The following is a 15,832-nucleotide window of genomic DNA, read 5'->3' on the forward strand; positions in this document are numbered from 1 at the left end:
TTTAAATTATTTTTTTTTTGTTATAAAATTAACTTTTTAATTATAAAATATTGTTTTAAAATTATAAAATAAATTTTTAATTTTTAAAATTAAACTGTCATAACATAACCTAACCAACCAGACTTGCTGATAATACAAAAACTATATAAGATAAAAATCTAATTAATAATTACTTATAATTTTTAATTAATTATAAAATTAATTTTAAAATGTAGTATTATACAATTAAACTGTCATAACCTAACCTAACCAACCAAACTTGCTGATATGAAAAATTTGTTGACAAAAAGTCAGTGCTACCAGCGGGATTCGAACCCGGGACCTCCTGTACACCAATCCGAGACGCTACCAACTATGCCACGAACGCCGCTGAAATCACATCGTTTCGTAACGGTAATCGTGTCGCCTCAAGAGAAGACATTACCCACTAGAGATATGACGTCACTACACCTTTAGCCTTAGTCCCTTCCGTGTGCCCATTCCGGTAAAAGGGATGATACTAAGCATAACCTAACTCCTAACCTACCCTAACCTAAAATAACCTAACCAATCTAACCTAACTAACCAACCTAGATTTTCACGAAAACGTGATACTATCAGCAATAACTCCAACTCACTAGGGGACAGGTGGGAATTCGGGGTTTTTAGGTTAGGTTAGGTTAGGTTGGTTAGGTTAGGTTAGGTTAGGTTGGTTAGGTTAGGTTAGGTTAGGATGGTTAGGTTGTTTAGGTTAGTTTGGTTAGGTTAGGTTGGTTGGTTAAGGTTGGTTAGGTTAGGTTAGGGTAGGGTAGGGTAGGTTAGGTTGGTTAGGTTAGGTTGGGTTGGTTAGGTTGGGTTGGTTAGGTTAGGTTGGGTTGGTTAGGTTAGTTTGGTTACGTTAGGTTGGTTAGGTTAGGTTAGGTTGGTTAGGTTAGGTTGGTTAGGTTAGGTTGGTTAGGTTGTTTATGTTAGTTTGGTTAGGTTAGGTTGGTTAGGTTAGGTTAGGTTGGTTAGGTTAGGATGGTTAGGTTGTTTAGGTTAGTTTGGTTAGGTTGGTTAGGTTAGGTAAGGTTGGTTGGTTAAGGTTGGTTGGTTAAGGTTGGTTAGGTTAGGGTAGGGTAGGTTAGGTTAGGTTGGTTAGGTTATGTTGGGTTGGTCAGGTTGGGTTGGTTAGGTTAGGTTAGGTTGGTTAGGTTAGGTTGGTTAGGTTAGGTTGGTCAGTTTAGGTTGGTCAGTTTAGGTTGGTTAGGTTGTTTATGTTAGTTTGGTTAGGTTGGTTAGGTTAGGTTAGGTTGGTTGGGTAAGGTTGGTTAGGTTAGGGTAGGGTAGGTTAGGGTAGGTTGGGTAGGTTAGAATAGGTTGGGTTGGTTAGGTTGGTTAGGTTAGGTTGGCTAGGTTAGTTTGGTTAGTTTGGTTTGGTTAGGTTAGGTTGGTTAGGTTAGGTTAGGTTGGTTAGGTTAGGCTGGTTAGGTTAGGTTGGTTAGTTAGGTTAGATTGGTTAGGTTATTTTAGGTTAGGTTAAGATAGGTTATGCTTAGTATCATCCCTTTTACCTGTTAAATTAAAACATAAACAATCATAATAAAATAATGACCAGCTGATCCTGATCAGCTGGTATTTTAACACAGACAAAAGTTGGAGCAAAAATCCAAAATATTATCGCATATTTACGTGTAAATCTCGCTTATTTGACCTCGGATCCAAAAAATTCTTGCATAGTCGTGATCTGCTTAATATTACGGTTAATTTGAGTACCCACATGACGTGTTTTGGTAAAAAAAGTTTTTTTTGTCGTTTTGGTCGTTTTTCCGCGTTATGGTCGTTTTCCGCGGAAAAAGAACATCATTTTCGGAATCAGCGTTAAATTTCGAGTAGAATGAAAAAAAAAATTTCAAAAATCGCGTGCAAACCCTAAAATGCATATTTACCGTAAAGTTTTTTTCAGTTGCATGTTAAGCACATTTAAAGTCGGTGAAATGACATAGGTAACTCTTAACTTATACCAGTGGAAAGATTCCGAAGTTTCATTTTATTATAAGAATGAACCTTATAACATAAATATATCGATCTTATAATGAGTTATGTACACTTAAACGAAAAATGCGCGCAGACCATTCATTATCTTCTGTGTGTTTGATTTTTTTATTGATTAATTGGAATATATTGTTCTTAGTTCTGTAACTTACCCTTATATCCAAATTTTTTAATGTATTTCTTACTGCTTTAGTCATATATTTGTTATAAGGTAGGCTATACATATATATTTCTTTTTCTCTTCATTTTCCGTTGTTTTATTTTGCTTTTGTATTTTGTATTTCCTACAAATTACTTACATGAAGGCTAATATTTATCATATTATAGTAAAGTACAAAAATTAGATCTAACTTAGAATAAACTTAATTATCTTAATTTTTGTTAAAATTTGTTTTTGAAGTCATAAAGTCATAAAAAAGTTATAACTTTATACAATAGGCAAATATTTACTGGGAGAGTGGGCACATTTGAACGGTTTAAATTTGCCGTAATTTTTATACTCGCAGGCCATTGGACCAGCTGTAAAATGTAGCCCTCCAATAGGACAACAGGTTGCATTCATCTCCCTCCATTTCTGTTTAGTTCTTAGTTTGTTGTTGTGAAAAGAAGTTTTAGAGCGCCACAAGAAAACTTTTTTAGCAGTAGGCATTTGTAGATTTTCCATAGAAAAACTACATTAGCCTACTGATAAGTTTGATCCATTTACCTTATGGCTTATACATATTTAGATACAATTAATTATGCACTTCACATTGATAAATTACAATTCAAGAAAACATCATTTAACTTTTTGCAAAATGGTAGCCTACCTAGTGGGGTAGATTTTGAACAGAGTCTGAGGGGTACATTTGAACACCATGTTTTGCTCTGGTAAGCATGTTGTTCAAATGTACCCCAACTGATTATATTTGTTTCCTATACAAGACAGTAATGAATAATAATAATTTAAGACTAGGCCTATAAGCTTCCTCAACCAACAATGAGTGCGAGAACTGCACATGCAGCGAACAAATATAATTTCGCTATTAACTTTGCAACATTTAGCTACAAATAATGTGAATCTAAAACACTAAATGAAGAATTAGTTCCAATAGAAATAAGAACTGTTTTTATCAACTCACATGCATAACAATTTCTGTAAAATAAAAATTTTCATTTTACTTAATTAGGTAAATTGCCAAATACCGTGACTCACCCAAATACCGTGATTTTTGTATTTTCCCGCCAATAACAATAATATTGCTGGTCAAAGACGTTTAATCTTTATATAAGAAGTAAATTCAACTTTTGGAGTTTATTTTAAATGTCTTTTATGGCTGCTGGTGCCATGTCATCTGGCTCATTTTGTCAGTTTGAATGTTGACGTTTCTTGAAACAGGTGTTTTCCTTAAGGTTCTTAGTGATTCAAACAAGGAATGAGGTGAGTGGAATAAGCTTTAGTTTAGTATATTTTTATGTTACATAGACAATAGACGTATATTTTGAACTAATATGTGTTACTGTTTTGTTATAAACCTATTTTAAGCTGGTTATTGAAATTATATTTTAGAAAACTGCATCACGGTGATTAGCAATGTAAGATTGCTATTTTCTAAATACCGTGACAGGATCACGGTGTTTAGAGTGCACATGATATTTTTAAGTTAGTGAAAAATAATCATATTTTATAAAATAAGACTATTAAATATGGTAATAAAGTACTTTTGAGTGTGCTGAATTCACTGCTAAAGTCCGTTTTTAGTTTGGGTTGTCCAATAAATATGTACAACCAAAATAAATCAATATGTATTTTCTTGTTAAATACTTTAAAATTATTCATCCAATTTAGCCTAGTTTGGTCTTGTCTGTGATTTGTTTAGTAGGTAACTAACTTATTGTAGACATCTCAATAAATTCGTTTTTACACTTGCTTCTTGTGTTTTGTTATATTATTTAGTTAACCTAATCCTTCTTTTATATTTATAGTTAAAAAATGGGAGAGTAATTTATTGAATAAAATTGGAGCAACAACAAAATATGTTTAAGTTATTGGAGTTTAGCCTCTATGGACGTGATGCATAATCCTTCTTCTTACTCTTTACAAACATCTTGATTTCATCTGTCATCGTCATCTGCTGGTACAATTAAGGGTTTGAGGTTATATTTTCCTATTTTTTTCATGAAATTATGCAGTTTCTGGTCATTTTAGGAACTTTTAGCTGCAAAATTGCTGTATCACGGACTTTGGCTGAAAAATCACGGATTTTTTTCTGTGAATCACGGAATTAGGAAATAGTAGGAAAATTGAGTGTTGATATAAAACGGACGTAAAAAATACATTTTTTGGTCATAATACAACCTGAAACCATCATTTTGTTAAGAAAATTGTACACATTATATTGGTAAGAAATATTTTGTTCCAAATGTCGTAATTTTATTTGTTATAAAGCAATTTCAAGAGAACCGTCCTTAAGGTCACGGTATTTGGGCAGTTTACCTTATTGTGTTCAATTGTACCCCACTCCTTGTTCAAAAGTACCCCACCAGTGGGGTACTTTTGAACAATTTGCATACCTTTGTGAAAACAGACATTGCACATTAACATGTTCACTTGGAGGGCTTAACACGTTGACTGCGCGCGCCGACTTTACAGGCGCTCCCCAGTGGCGGGCGAAGCCCCGGCGCGCAACCGAATCAGCGAACGTAATTGGCATTCAAATATTTCAGTCTGACGAATCACAAAAGAGCAGTGGTGACTGTGCTGCGTTACCCCGAGAGTGGATGTAGTTCACTGAAACACCCAAAGGTAGCAGCACTGCACGGATCCGTATCCAGTGTCTTGTAATATGGGTTGAAGAGAAAAAATCCCCGAAACCGGGACAAAAGCATTGCCAGACAGGACTTTACGGGAAATTTTAGTACCAACCTACACCAAAGTAAAGCTCACATTCTAAGCTGGCAGGCTAGCAACAATTATAACGTCTCCGTCTGAGGCTAAGCTCACACTGACTCAATATATTTCTGTTGGTCTGGTGCCGACTTTAGTCGGCGCGCGCCACCTGGGAGCGCTGGCGACGCCGACTAAAGTCGGCACGCGCGGTCAACTTTAAAAAAAAATAACTAAGCTAACATTATGTTACAACTAAATGTAATGATGTTTTTATTAAAAACACATGAATTCACCTATAAAAAAATTAAGGTTTAAAAAGTGTTAAAATGTGCCCCAATTTCCCCTACTTACACTGAGATATGAGTAATTTTTATATGTCTACTTACAGTATTTTTAACGCTGAATCCAAAAATGCAATTAGTTTTTGTCGGAGAGATTCCTAAGTGGCCGTAAAACGAAGGTTAGGATTACGAACCTAAGGATAATTGAGCGGTACTGAAGGTAATGGTAATATGGCGTGGTCTGGACGGGTCCGTACTGAGTGAAGAGTGAGGACTGAGTGAGAAGAGCAAACAACTGTTTGTACTTGATCTAATGCGGAATGAAATCAAATCAATTCGCTTTTGAAACCAAATAATCAGTTCTTATTTAGGCATGTGAGGAAGGTAGGTCGGGTTTTATGCGGATTCGTGACTGTATTAAGTCTTTTGAAGTGAGGTTAGATTAGGAAGGTAAAGGTTAGGTTATAATGAACCGACTCATTAATTTATGCAACTTCCAGACTCTTTTTGCACAATTAAATAGTGGGTGAAACACAATGAAATAACGATATCAAAAATGCGCAAGCTAAGCTCCAATGTAAGTTAAGGTTCATTCTTATAACAAAATGAAACTTGAGAATCTCATCTTTCCATAATATGTATAAGAGTTATACCATTTCATTGACTATATCTTGCCTAAAATCCAAAGAGAAAATAATTGTTCACGCTAATTGACAAATTTTGTTGGTTGCCACTTCAGCAACACTATTTTGAGAACAACATGTTTTGTTGATTCGCCACTTGTAGGGTTAAATATTGTGATAGTTTTCATTTTTTTGATAGACTATTTGCGATTAAGTTAGGCCAAGGCCTTTTTATAACTTACATTGAAACCTTTATTATCCGCCAGATGGGGTGGGGGTTTATACCCCAATAAGTGGTAAAAATTAGCTAGCCTATAAGTTTTAAGCTCTATTTTTGTATGTTGTTGATCTTATTTTATAGTCTTTTGTTACCTTCTGGTCATGTGTTACCGGTAACATAAGTGTTAACTTTTTCTTTAAAAGAGTGACAGTGACTTGCGTTAAAATAGTTTCATATTATTTTGTTTGTTGTCTGAAAATATAAATCAAATACAATAGACATTATGCTAAATAGGCCAACAGTTTTTTTGTTGTTTTCAAACATCTGTTCATATTTAGGCTACCTAAATTAAATGACACTTAAGTTATTAACTTAAAATTGAATTGGTAACTTAAGTTAAATATTGAACAATTCTCATCTCGCTCATTAATTCACAATCATTACACCAGACTAAGGAATAATTTAGAGTTACCATCATTAAGACTGGCCTCAACACATAGCGCAGCTATAAATATTTACAACTCAAACTTTTCAATGCCCTCCTGAAAATGTACGCAACTTGCCTATTAAGTCACTGAAAAATGTATTGACCGATTTTTTGAACAGAAAGGTTATCTACTCTATCAAGGAATTTTTATCTCTCAAACATGATGATTTTTTGTAAAATTCTAATTCTTAAGTAGGATATTGTTTCTAAAGTATGTAACAAAGGTGTCATGAACTGTGATATAATAGTCTTTCATAATAATGTTATTCAAATCAAATCAAATCAAAACATACTTTATTTCCAAAAAATATGCAGATATAAATATAACATAACTTCCAGTGAACAGACACCCTACTATGCTATTGCATAGATAAAAATAATTAAATATAAAAATACATAAAAACTTAATAATAACAACAAGGATGTAAGGTCTCAGAGAAGCCATGTTAAACATGATACATTATAGAAATAAGCCTACATGGGCTGGAAGCCTGTGCGTAGGCTCAGTCGCTAACAGTGACTTACGTATTTGTTGGAAAAATACTATTCATAATATTCAGAGAATTTTAAAACAAATAATTTAATATAATTGTAAAACTATTCTGAGGCTAAATAAGTGAAATGAGCAATTTGAGGAATGAGGCAAGGCGGAGGGCACATACATAAATATAGTTAGAATGTTCGATGTTAGTAATTCAGTTATTCAGTAAAGATTACGAGAGAATAAAGTAGGGTCAAGTCTGTCTGTACTCTGCTTTGATTAGGAGTTCTGATTCATCTACACCCCACTCTATCAGACAGCCAGTGATGCATTTTTTGAAAATAGAAATCGATGGAGAATGAAACAAATGATAAGAATTACAACGGGAGATAACATTACGATATAAAACTTCAGAAATGTAAGAGGAATTTGTTAATGAGTAAGACTTGGCTAAATGGGAGGTAGTTATTCCGACATTCTGTGCATATCGGGTATTATAAGAATGTGATGTTTGGTTAAAAATAGAATCAAAGTTTTTGAAAACATGAATTGAAAGAAATTTGATAAATAACTGTCTTACACTGAGTAAGGATAATTCACGAAATAATGTGTTAGTGGGGTATCGAATAGGCTTATTGAAACAAACTTTGAGTAATAACTTCTGAAGGACAAAGTTCTAAAACATTGGGAAAAGCTCCGCCCCATACGATGATGCCAAATGAAAGTAACGACTGGACATAGGCGTAATATGCTAGCTTCATTTCCTGTGTTGTTAATATGTCACGCAGTTTCCTAAATGCAAAGATATATTTACGTAATTTAGAGGTTAAAAAATGTATGTGGTCAGACCACTTCATACGATTGTCAAAACTAACCTAAATATTTAACACAATATCTACATAACATAATATCTAACACCTAAATATTTATAGGAACTTACTTTCTCAATTTGCTCACAAGAGCAAAATCTATTTAAAAAGTTGCCACAAGAGTGAATTGAAATATTTTCCAAGTTATAATCAGTAGTATCTCTTAGTGAAATTGGTAAGAATTTGGTTTTTGAAACATTTAAGGATAGAACATTTTGGTCAAACCATTTTTTTATTAAAAGAAGATCATGATTAGCATCATCACGGACGTTTTCCCAACTTGTCCCGTTTTCAAGAATGACGGTATCATCGGCAAATAAAAACAGTTTGCCTTTAATTGAAAGTTTTGTGATATTATTTATATAAATTAAAAACAGGACAGGCCCAAGAGTGCTTCCTTGAATTACCCCGTAGTTTATGGGTTTTATGTCACTGGAAATTCCGTTAATCACCACACTTTGCTTTCTGTCTGATAAATAGCTTTGAAACCACTGATGAGCGGTGCCAGGTGCCACGAATGCCAATGTTTTCTAGTTTAACTAATAGCTTTGTTCGATCAACAGAATCAAATGCCTTTTTTAGATCTAGGAATACCAGCATACTCCGTCTGTTGTGAGAGATATTATCATTTATGTTTTTACTTACTTCGAATAGAGCGTCAGATGTATTTTTTTCTTTTACAAAACCGTACTGTTCTTTGCTTAAAATTTCGTTTGTTTCAAGGTAATTAACAAGCTGATCTTTCAAAATGCGTTCTAAAATTTTTGAGAAAACACTCAGCATAGATATGGGGCGGAAGTTATTGACGTCTGAAAAATTACTGTCAACTTTATTTAAAAATTTATTGTTATTTAGTTTTAAGCTGTATCTCACTGCCAATTTTAGCCCTAATTATTTTAATATAGGCACTTACCCAACTTGTTCGCTTAACTATAAACAGTATTATTACCATCATTATCAATACATCTCAAATACTTTTGTATAAAAAACCAGTATTATTAGTTTATTAGTATAGCATGTTCATCTATTTACACGTGACTCTGTACATTGTACTTTGAATTGTATATTATCTCCATTGACCTGGCCTATTGTATGACATGTATACTTAATGGCAATAAACTATTTGAATTTGAATACCCTTAAGCAAATCTGTAGGTATCTTAAAAATGCTAGTTTCTCTTTTGTCTTCTGCAAGCCTTTTTCATAAATATTCCACAAGTTAAATAACTTGCATCTATACTTAAAATATCTCTTTCTTTTGCAGGTACCGTGACGGTGGTCGTGGGGGTAGAGGTGGAGGAAGGGGAGGAGGACGAGGTGGTAGCCGAGGTGGCCGAGGGGGGGCTGGGGGAGGAAGGGACAGATGGGGTGGCAGCAGCGAGGGGGGACGAGACAGTTGGGGTGGAAGGGGCGGAGGGAGAGGAGGAGGTGCTGGTAGAGGTCGCTTGACCAAGTCGGACCAGCCTGGTCAGAACCTTCGTAAACCTCGGTGGGATATGAGCACATTGGAGTCTTTCAGGAAGGACTTTTATGTCCCTCATCCTACTGTTGCCAACAGGTACTCAAATAATACTCTGAACGACCAACTATTTTTATTGATGAATTCATTTTAGCGAATTTCCCATATAGGGAATAAGCTATTACCGTAGTACCATAGATAAAACATACTCCCTTAGTTGATTCCCTATCCTTATGGAACAGCTGAAGTCAATTTTATCGTTAGTTCTGTCCGGTCCACTGTGGATGCCGTGTTTTGTTTACAATTTGTTTCTTGCTATTTCAGTAATTTAAAACCCCGTCAAATACGATAAAATCATATTATATAATATGATCATATCATATCAACTATAACTCATCCTCTAGTTATGTACGGTAACCAAACAGTAAAGCACAAATCATGAAATTGGCTCTAAAATAATAGAAACAAAATTTTGTCAACACTAGCCACCAGTGTCACCGGACATGAACTAGACACGAAAAATGAGCTTCAAAATTTACAATGGGATGGGAAGTCTACTTGTGTTGGTTAGTCTATGGTAGTACTCATGGTAAGACCTGGATCCGGGACAGAAAATATGGTAAATTTAAAATTCCCATGTTATTCTTATGGAGAATAAGTAAATTGTTGTAGTTTGCTTGTTTATGTACATATTTTGATTTAAAATTAGGAAAATGCATTTATTCCATACTAAACTATTCACATAAGAAAACCACTTTTACCCTCCCTGTTGCAGCAAACCTAAGTACGTTACTTGTTAAACTAATGCTATTTAAATAGGGAATAAAATGTGATAGTTTTAAGGAGATATTATAGTGTAAATCCAAAAAGATAAATGGAAATTCGCTTAGTCTGCAGGTTTGCTGCGGCAGGGGTATTTTAAACATAGATCCAAGATCAGTTAGACATTGGTAAAACATTGAATCTAGTTCAGAACCTTTCAAATATAGGCTATTGCTATTGATGTCTTAGGCCTATTATTTTTTTGTCAATATTCTAGTTATCTATGCTTATTACCGGTAGGCCTACTACTTTCGCTTTCATAATTAATTACGTCTAGGGTAAAAAATGTCTAAAAGAATGAGACCTAAATATAAGAATTCCATAAAATTTTTCTTTTTTTCATTCTTGTTATATTGACTTTTATAAGTTAAATCCTACACAGTATATCTTTAAAAAATGTCACTGTTGTTCAGCTTTAAAGTTATTAGCTACTTAAAATACTGTATGTTTACCTCAATTATCTTTAACTTATACAATACCATGTAAAATTTCAGACCCCTGGCAGAAGTTACTAGGTATCGTCAATCCATGGAAATCACCACTAATGGAGATGGTATACCAAATCCTATCTGTTTCTTTGAGGAAGTCAACTTCCCTCCCTATGTAATGGAAGAAATTAGGTAAATGATTACTCATATTTTTATAAATAATCATATGCGTTTAATTCTAACCAAAAGAATTATATTTCAAGCAACAATTGTGTGAATTAAGGAAACTGATGAATTTATTCTAGTAGTTTTTAGAATATTTAAAGATAACCATGACATTTTAGAAAATTTTCTATTGCCTATAGGGTATTTAAGCTATTACCATTTGTTTCATGGTAAATACCTAGATCAAGCTGCGATGGGGGTATTGTCAGTTAATTTATAGGGATAGAAACTAACATTGTTGTAAATATACTGTCCTTTTTACTTGACTCTTGAGTTTTTACTTTGATCTTTGTTAACCAACTACTTAACTTATACAGTTTTGAATACAACCTATTTTTATGTTATATTTCACAAACTTATCAATATGTTTACATATTTCTCTGTATATTACAGAAAGCAAGGTTTCGACCAACCAACAGCGATTCAAGCGCAAGGTTGGCCGATTGCTCTGAGTGGCCGAGATATGGTTGGCATCGCCCAAACTGGATCTGGCAAGACTTTGGCGGTAACTAAGACTTTTCTCTCATTTAGCTTTAGCTATTATTTGTTAGCCTATTTATTCTTCACTCATTTACTTCAGTTAATCATACTGGAATGTAAAGATATCATTTTACTTACCAACCTGGTATGCTATTTAATGTCATCTCTTCCTCAATGGCATTTAAACTTTGAGCCTGAGATGAGTTGGATAGGGGTGATACCTTGAGTGGCATACTTACCATACAATATGTAAAAGATTGTCATTACTATTTTATCCATCTTAATTTCCCTACAAAACTGACTTGTCTAAAAAAGTTAAATTTATTGATATAGGCATAAAATTTCATTTCAACATTTGAAAGCTTTTACATTCAATTGATTTTTTGTGGCACTGTTCATAGTTTGTTTGGTGGTTTTCCTAGGATATTACATATGGTTTATAACATTTTTTTTCTCCATTGCAGTACATTCTACCAGCCATAGTCCACATCAACAATCAGCCAAGGCTGTTGAGGGGAGACGGACCCATCGCCCTAGTGTTGGCCCCCACCAGAGAACTGGCTCAACAGATACAGCAGGTTAGTAGACAACAACTATCAGTGTCGGCAGTAGTTATTCCAGCAAAGCAATACATTTTTAAAAACAATCCTCAAAACTGATAGCAAATGTCCCTTTAGCGAAGTAATTTACCATACGTGGCTTGGTAAGACCTAGACCCACGGACAGATTTACTTTTTCATTTTCATGTTCCCAGAGGCCAAAAACACTAGCCTATTCGTTAAAATGTGTGTATGTGGTCCGTGTAGCCTTTTGTAGAACCAAGTAGCCTACGTGATAACTTGAGTAATTTTGTAAGTAGCCTACATGATAACTTGAGTAATTTTGTAAGTAGCCTACATGATAACTTGAGTAATTTTGTCCAATTTTGATTGAGTTTGGCATGAACGTGTTGTCGAATTAGTATGTGAACCAGCAAGATTGGGTCATGGGAACAGGGGTTTATGGGGGGTTAACAGGGTTTTCCCATTTTTCATCTTGTAAACAAAAAATTTTGCAATTTCTTTCCAAACCACTTTGTAGAGCTAAAAAAAGCAAATAATGTAGTATATTGAAGCATTGTTGTATGTGTAACGGTTACGGAAAAAATTCCCAAAAAGTGTAAATTTAAAATTACCATGTTATTCTTATGAACTGTTGAAGCTGTTGAAACTGTTGTAGCTTGCTTGTTTATGAACATATTTTAGTAAAATTTAGAAATTTAGAAATTATGTTCACTTCATACTAAACTATCAATATTTCAATTTTAAAAATCCTATTTTCTTCCCTGTAGCAGCAAACCTAAGTAGCCTACTCATCAAAATTTATGATATTTAAATAGGAAATAAATCTGTCAATAATTTTAAGGGAATAATTTAGTGGAATTGAAGCCAGGTAGATGGAAATTCGCTTAGTCTGCAGGTTTGCTGCGGCGGGGTTATTTTATTTTAACTCTGTAAACAGAAAAATGCCCGACTTTCATTACAACTATCGTGTAGGTAATTTTGTATATGAAAGGGTTGTTGTAGGACGGAGGAAATTTAAAATTCTGTAAATTTCAGCTAAAATTCCCATTTTATGCTTAAGGAGAAAAAGTAAACTGTTGTGTAGTTTGTTTGTTTATGGATGTATTAACTAGAAAGCAAATCTGATAAGTTTATGGAAATATTTGAGTCAAAATCCATTCAGACAATTGGAAATTTGCTTAGCTTATAGGTTTGCTGCGACGGGGTTTATTGAATTAAAATAAGCATTCTCTCTCATACCTATGACAATTAGAATAACAAAATAAATAGTTTGTCTATAAGATCAGTGTTCACCCTGAACGTGGCAAATATTTCAGGACGGATCTTTTTGCATGTTGGTGTGTTTGTCATCATGTGTAGTTTTTACGAATCCTAGATATAACCATTGTAGTTGTTGCTTGAAATGAACTATAATTGCAACTTTGTCATGGGTGGGAACTCAGACAATTGATTTCATAAATTTGTTCTCTATCAAAATCACTTAAATGGGTCGGTATGGTTAGCTGCTGCTACTACTACCTCATATAACCTCTGTCTCCGATAAATGACTTTGTATACATGTTTGTTGTGACAGGTTGCTACAGACTTTGGATCTTCAACATATGTCCGCAACACATGTCTGTATGGAGGAGCGCCTAAGGGGCCGCAGGCTCGTGACATAGAGCGAGGGGTGGAGATAGTGATAGCGACACCCGGCCGACTTATAGACTTCTTGGAGCGAGGACAGACCAACCTGCGACGCTGCACTTACCTGGTGTTGGACGAGGCCGACCGCATGTTGGACATGGGCTTTGAGCCCCAGATCAGGAAAATAATTGAACAGATCAGAGTAAGTACCAGGTTCATAGATCAAGATTAAAACTACTTTGAATTCTTTATTAGTGGATAAAAGAGTAAGAGGAATTTAAGTAGAATTAAGTTGTTGAAAATCATATCAAACTGGTGAACAGATAGGCATCATGAGTAAGGATTCTCTATTGTAATTACTAATTAGCTATCGATTTGCTATACCGAAACCTACCAATTTTTTCGTACTACACCAACCCCTGTCTATATGTTCTTACACAAAGTTATTATGGGGTAATATACGTTGTTTTTAAGTAGGGAAAAAATTAGAGCGGCAACGAAAAATTCTGACTAGCTAATTTTAATCTGAACTTCTAAACTGGAAACATAATCTTTGTCTTCCGATATGGCAGGACAATATTGAACATCTCCTGCAGTACGGAAACATCACCATTGTCTACCGCGATAGCAACGAAATCCTGCTTATCTCCCGTAGCCTTGTGGACTCATTGTCATCTGCTGCGGCCATGGAAATATTTTTGTCTTCAACCGCAATCTTGGAAAATCCTGCAAACTTCTCAGACTGGGTATCACTTTGGTATTGATCCTTGATACCGATGCCAATGTACCAGAATCAGTGGTTTTGAGAATAGACACATCCCTAAATTGTAATATAAAATTCTATAATACAACTAAAACTTGATTTGGAATGGAACCACAACATAAGAGTTTATAATTGAGTGTAAAAATGATTTTTGGTGTTACAGCCTGACAGACAGGTACTGATGTGGTCTGCTACCTGGCCCAAGGAGGTTAGGAACCTGGCAGAGGAATTTCTCAACAACTACTTGCAGATCAACATTGGCTCTCTCACATTGGCTGCCAATCACAACATCCATCAGATAGTTGAGGTCTGCGATGACCCAGAAAAACCTGACATGTGAGTTGATCCAGCTTGCTTGATATTTACTTTATACCTGATGCACAATAAGCTACGGTTTACGTTTATGGACAATGAGTCCCAGCTCCTTCCCATCAGTCAACTCTTATTCCAACATGATTTGCTGGTCTAGTTTGTAGGAGTCCAAAACCACAATCTACCAAATCTCAAGAGAAAATTCAAATCTGAGATTTGGGAATTATTGGCATGATTAGATATTCAAATCTCTAATACCATGTTTAGTTACAATAACCCAAGTGTTTTGTAAGAGGATTATTCAGTAAAAGTACTGGGATCGGAATTTCCTTTTCATGTCTGAGAAAATATTTAATTATATATAACTTTATGAATTGAAAAATAAGGAGGATAGCAGCTAGCAGTGTAGGCAGGCGGAACATACAGAAAAGACACTGAACAAACAATATTTTGTCCCTTGGGGACTTTGTCAAGTGTAGAGTTAGCTCTCTATTACTTTACACTACGCTTGACAAAATCCCCCTGTGGACGAAATATTGTGTATTCAGTGTCTATTCTGTATGTTCTATGGCCTACCTACACTTCTTGTTGTACAATTCAAAATTCTGGCCTAGAGCATTTCCTTGAACAAAACTACTTATAAATTATGTAATGGTTTTAGACATTTTCAGGAATTTATTTTGATCATGGAAATTTTGTTACATTTTTGTGATTGCGGGAGATGATCATGATGTTACCAAGATTTTGGGAACATGATCATTAACATTAACATTTAATGATGTCCTTTAAATGTTATTGTTCTTAAATTTGAGACTCATAACTTGATTTTTAAAACTTGGATTGACAGGGGACAGTGATGAAGCGAGTAGGGTGTTGTAATTTTTAAAAAGCGATTTTGCTTGACACTTGATCTTGAGGTCGCAATTGGTATGTAATCCATAGTTCATGAGGTTTTAAGTACTCAATACAAGGATGGTTTTTTACTGAAGAGGGAACCATAGAACAATAAAAAATCCCTTTCTTGTAATGCTAGAAGTATTTATGATTTTACACTTCATATTATCTGAGATTAGAACTAATATTGAAATGTTGGGTCCTGATGTTTGTGGCTGAAAAAGAAAGAATGGTCAAAAGACATTATTTTTTTTGTCCACTTTCAACTCGATTATCCCTCCACGTTTCTTACACATAGAAACATTTAAATCAATTCATAAGTAATCGTTATTTGTCGCAGCAAAATCCTAACTATCTTCCACGGTCTTGGAAACATCATTATTGTCTCCCACGATAGTGGCTAAATCCTGTATATCT

General features: G+C 34.5%; 1 protein-coding gene across 2 annotated transcripts in view; it reads left to right on the forward strand.

Annotated features, from left to right (window-relative positions):
• LOC129004509 (uncharacterized) overlaps nucleotides 1-15,832 on the forward strand; it is a 34,356-nt gene that overhangs the window by 1,404 nt on the left and 17,120 nt on the right. For both annotated transcript variants that reach the window (XM_054433121.1, XM_054433120.1), the window contains exons 2-7: nucleotides 9,108-9,401; nucleotides 10,619-10,744; nucleotides 11,171-11,282; nucleotides 11,722-11,835; nucleotides 13,394-13,648; nucleotides 14,373-14,545. In XM_054433121.1, coding sequence (XP_054289096.1) covers nucleotides 9,108-9,401; nucleotides 10,619-10,744; nucleotides 11,171-11,282; nucleotides 11,722-11,835; nucleotides 13,394-13,648; nucleotides 14,373-14,545 — 1,074 coding nt within the window. The remainder of the gene's footprint in view (nucleotides 1-9,107; nucleotides 9,402-10,618; nucleotides 10,745-11,170; nucleotides 11,283-11,721; nucleotides 11,836-13,393; nucleotides 13,649-14,372; nucleotides 14,546-15,832) is intronic.

Source organism: Macrosteles quadrilineatus, unplaced genomic scaffold, assembly GCF_028750875.1.
Source record: "Macrosteles quadrilineatus isolate MER2022 unplaced genomic scaffold, UCM_ALF_1.0 Scaffold_9__3_contigs__length_116548681, whole genome shotgun sequence".
In the NCBI taxonomy this organism is placed as follows: Eukaryota; Metazoa; Arthropoda; class Insecta; order Hemiptera; family Cicadellidae; genus Macrosteles; species Macrosteles quadrilineatus.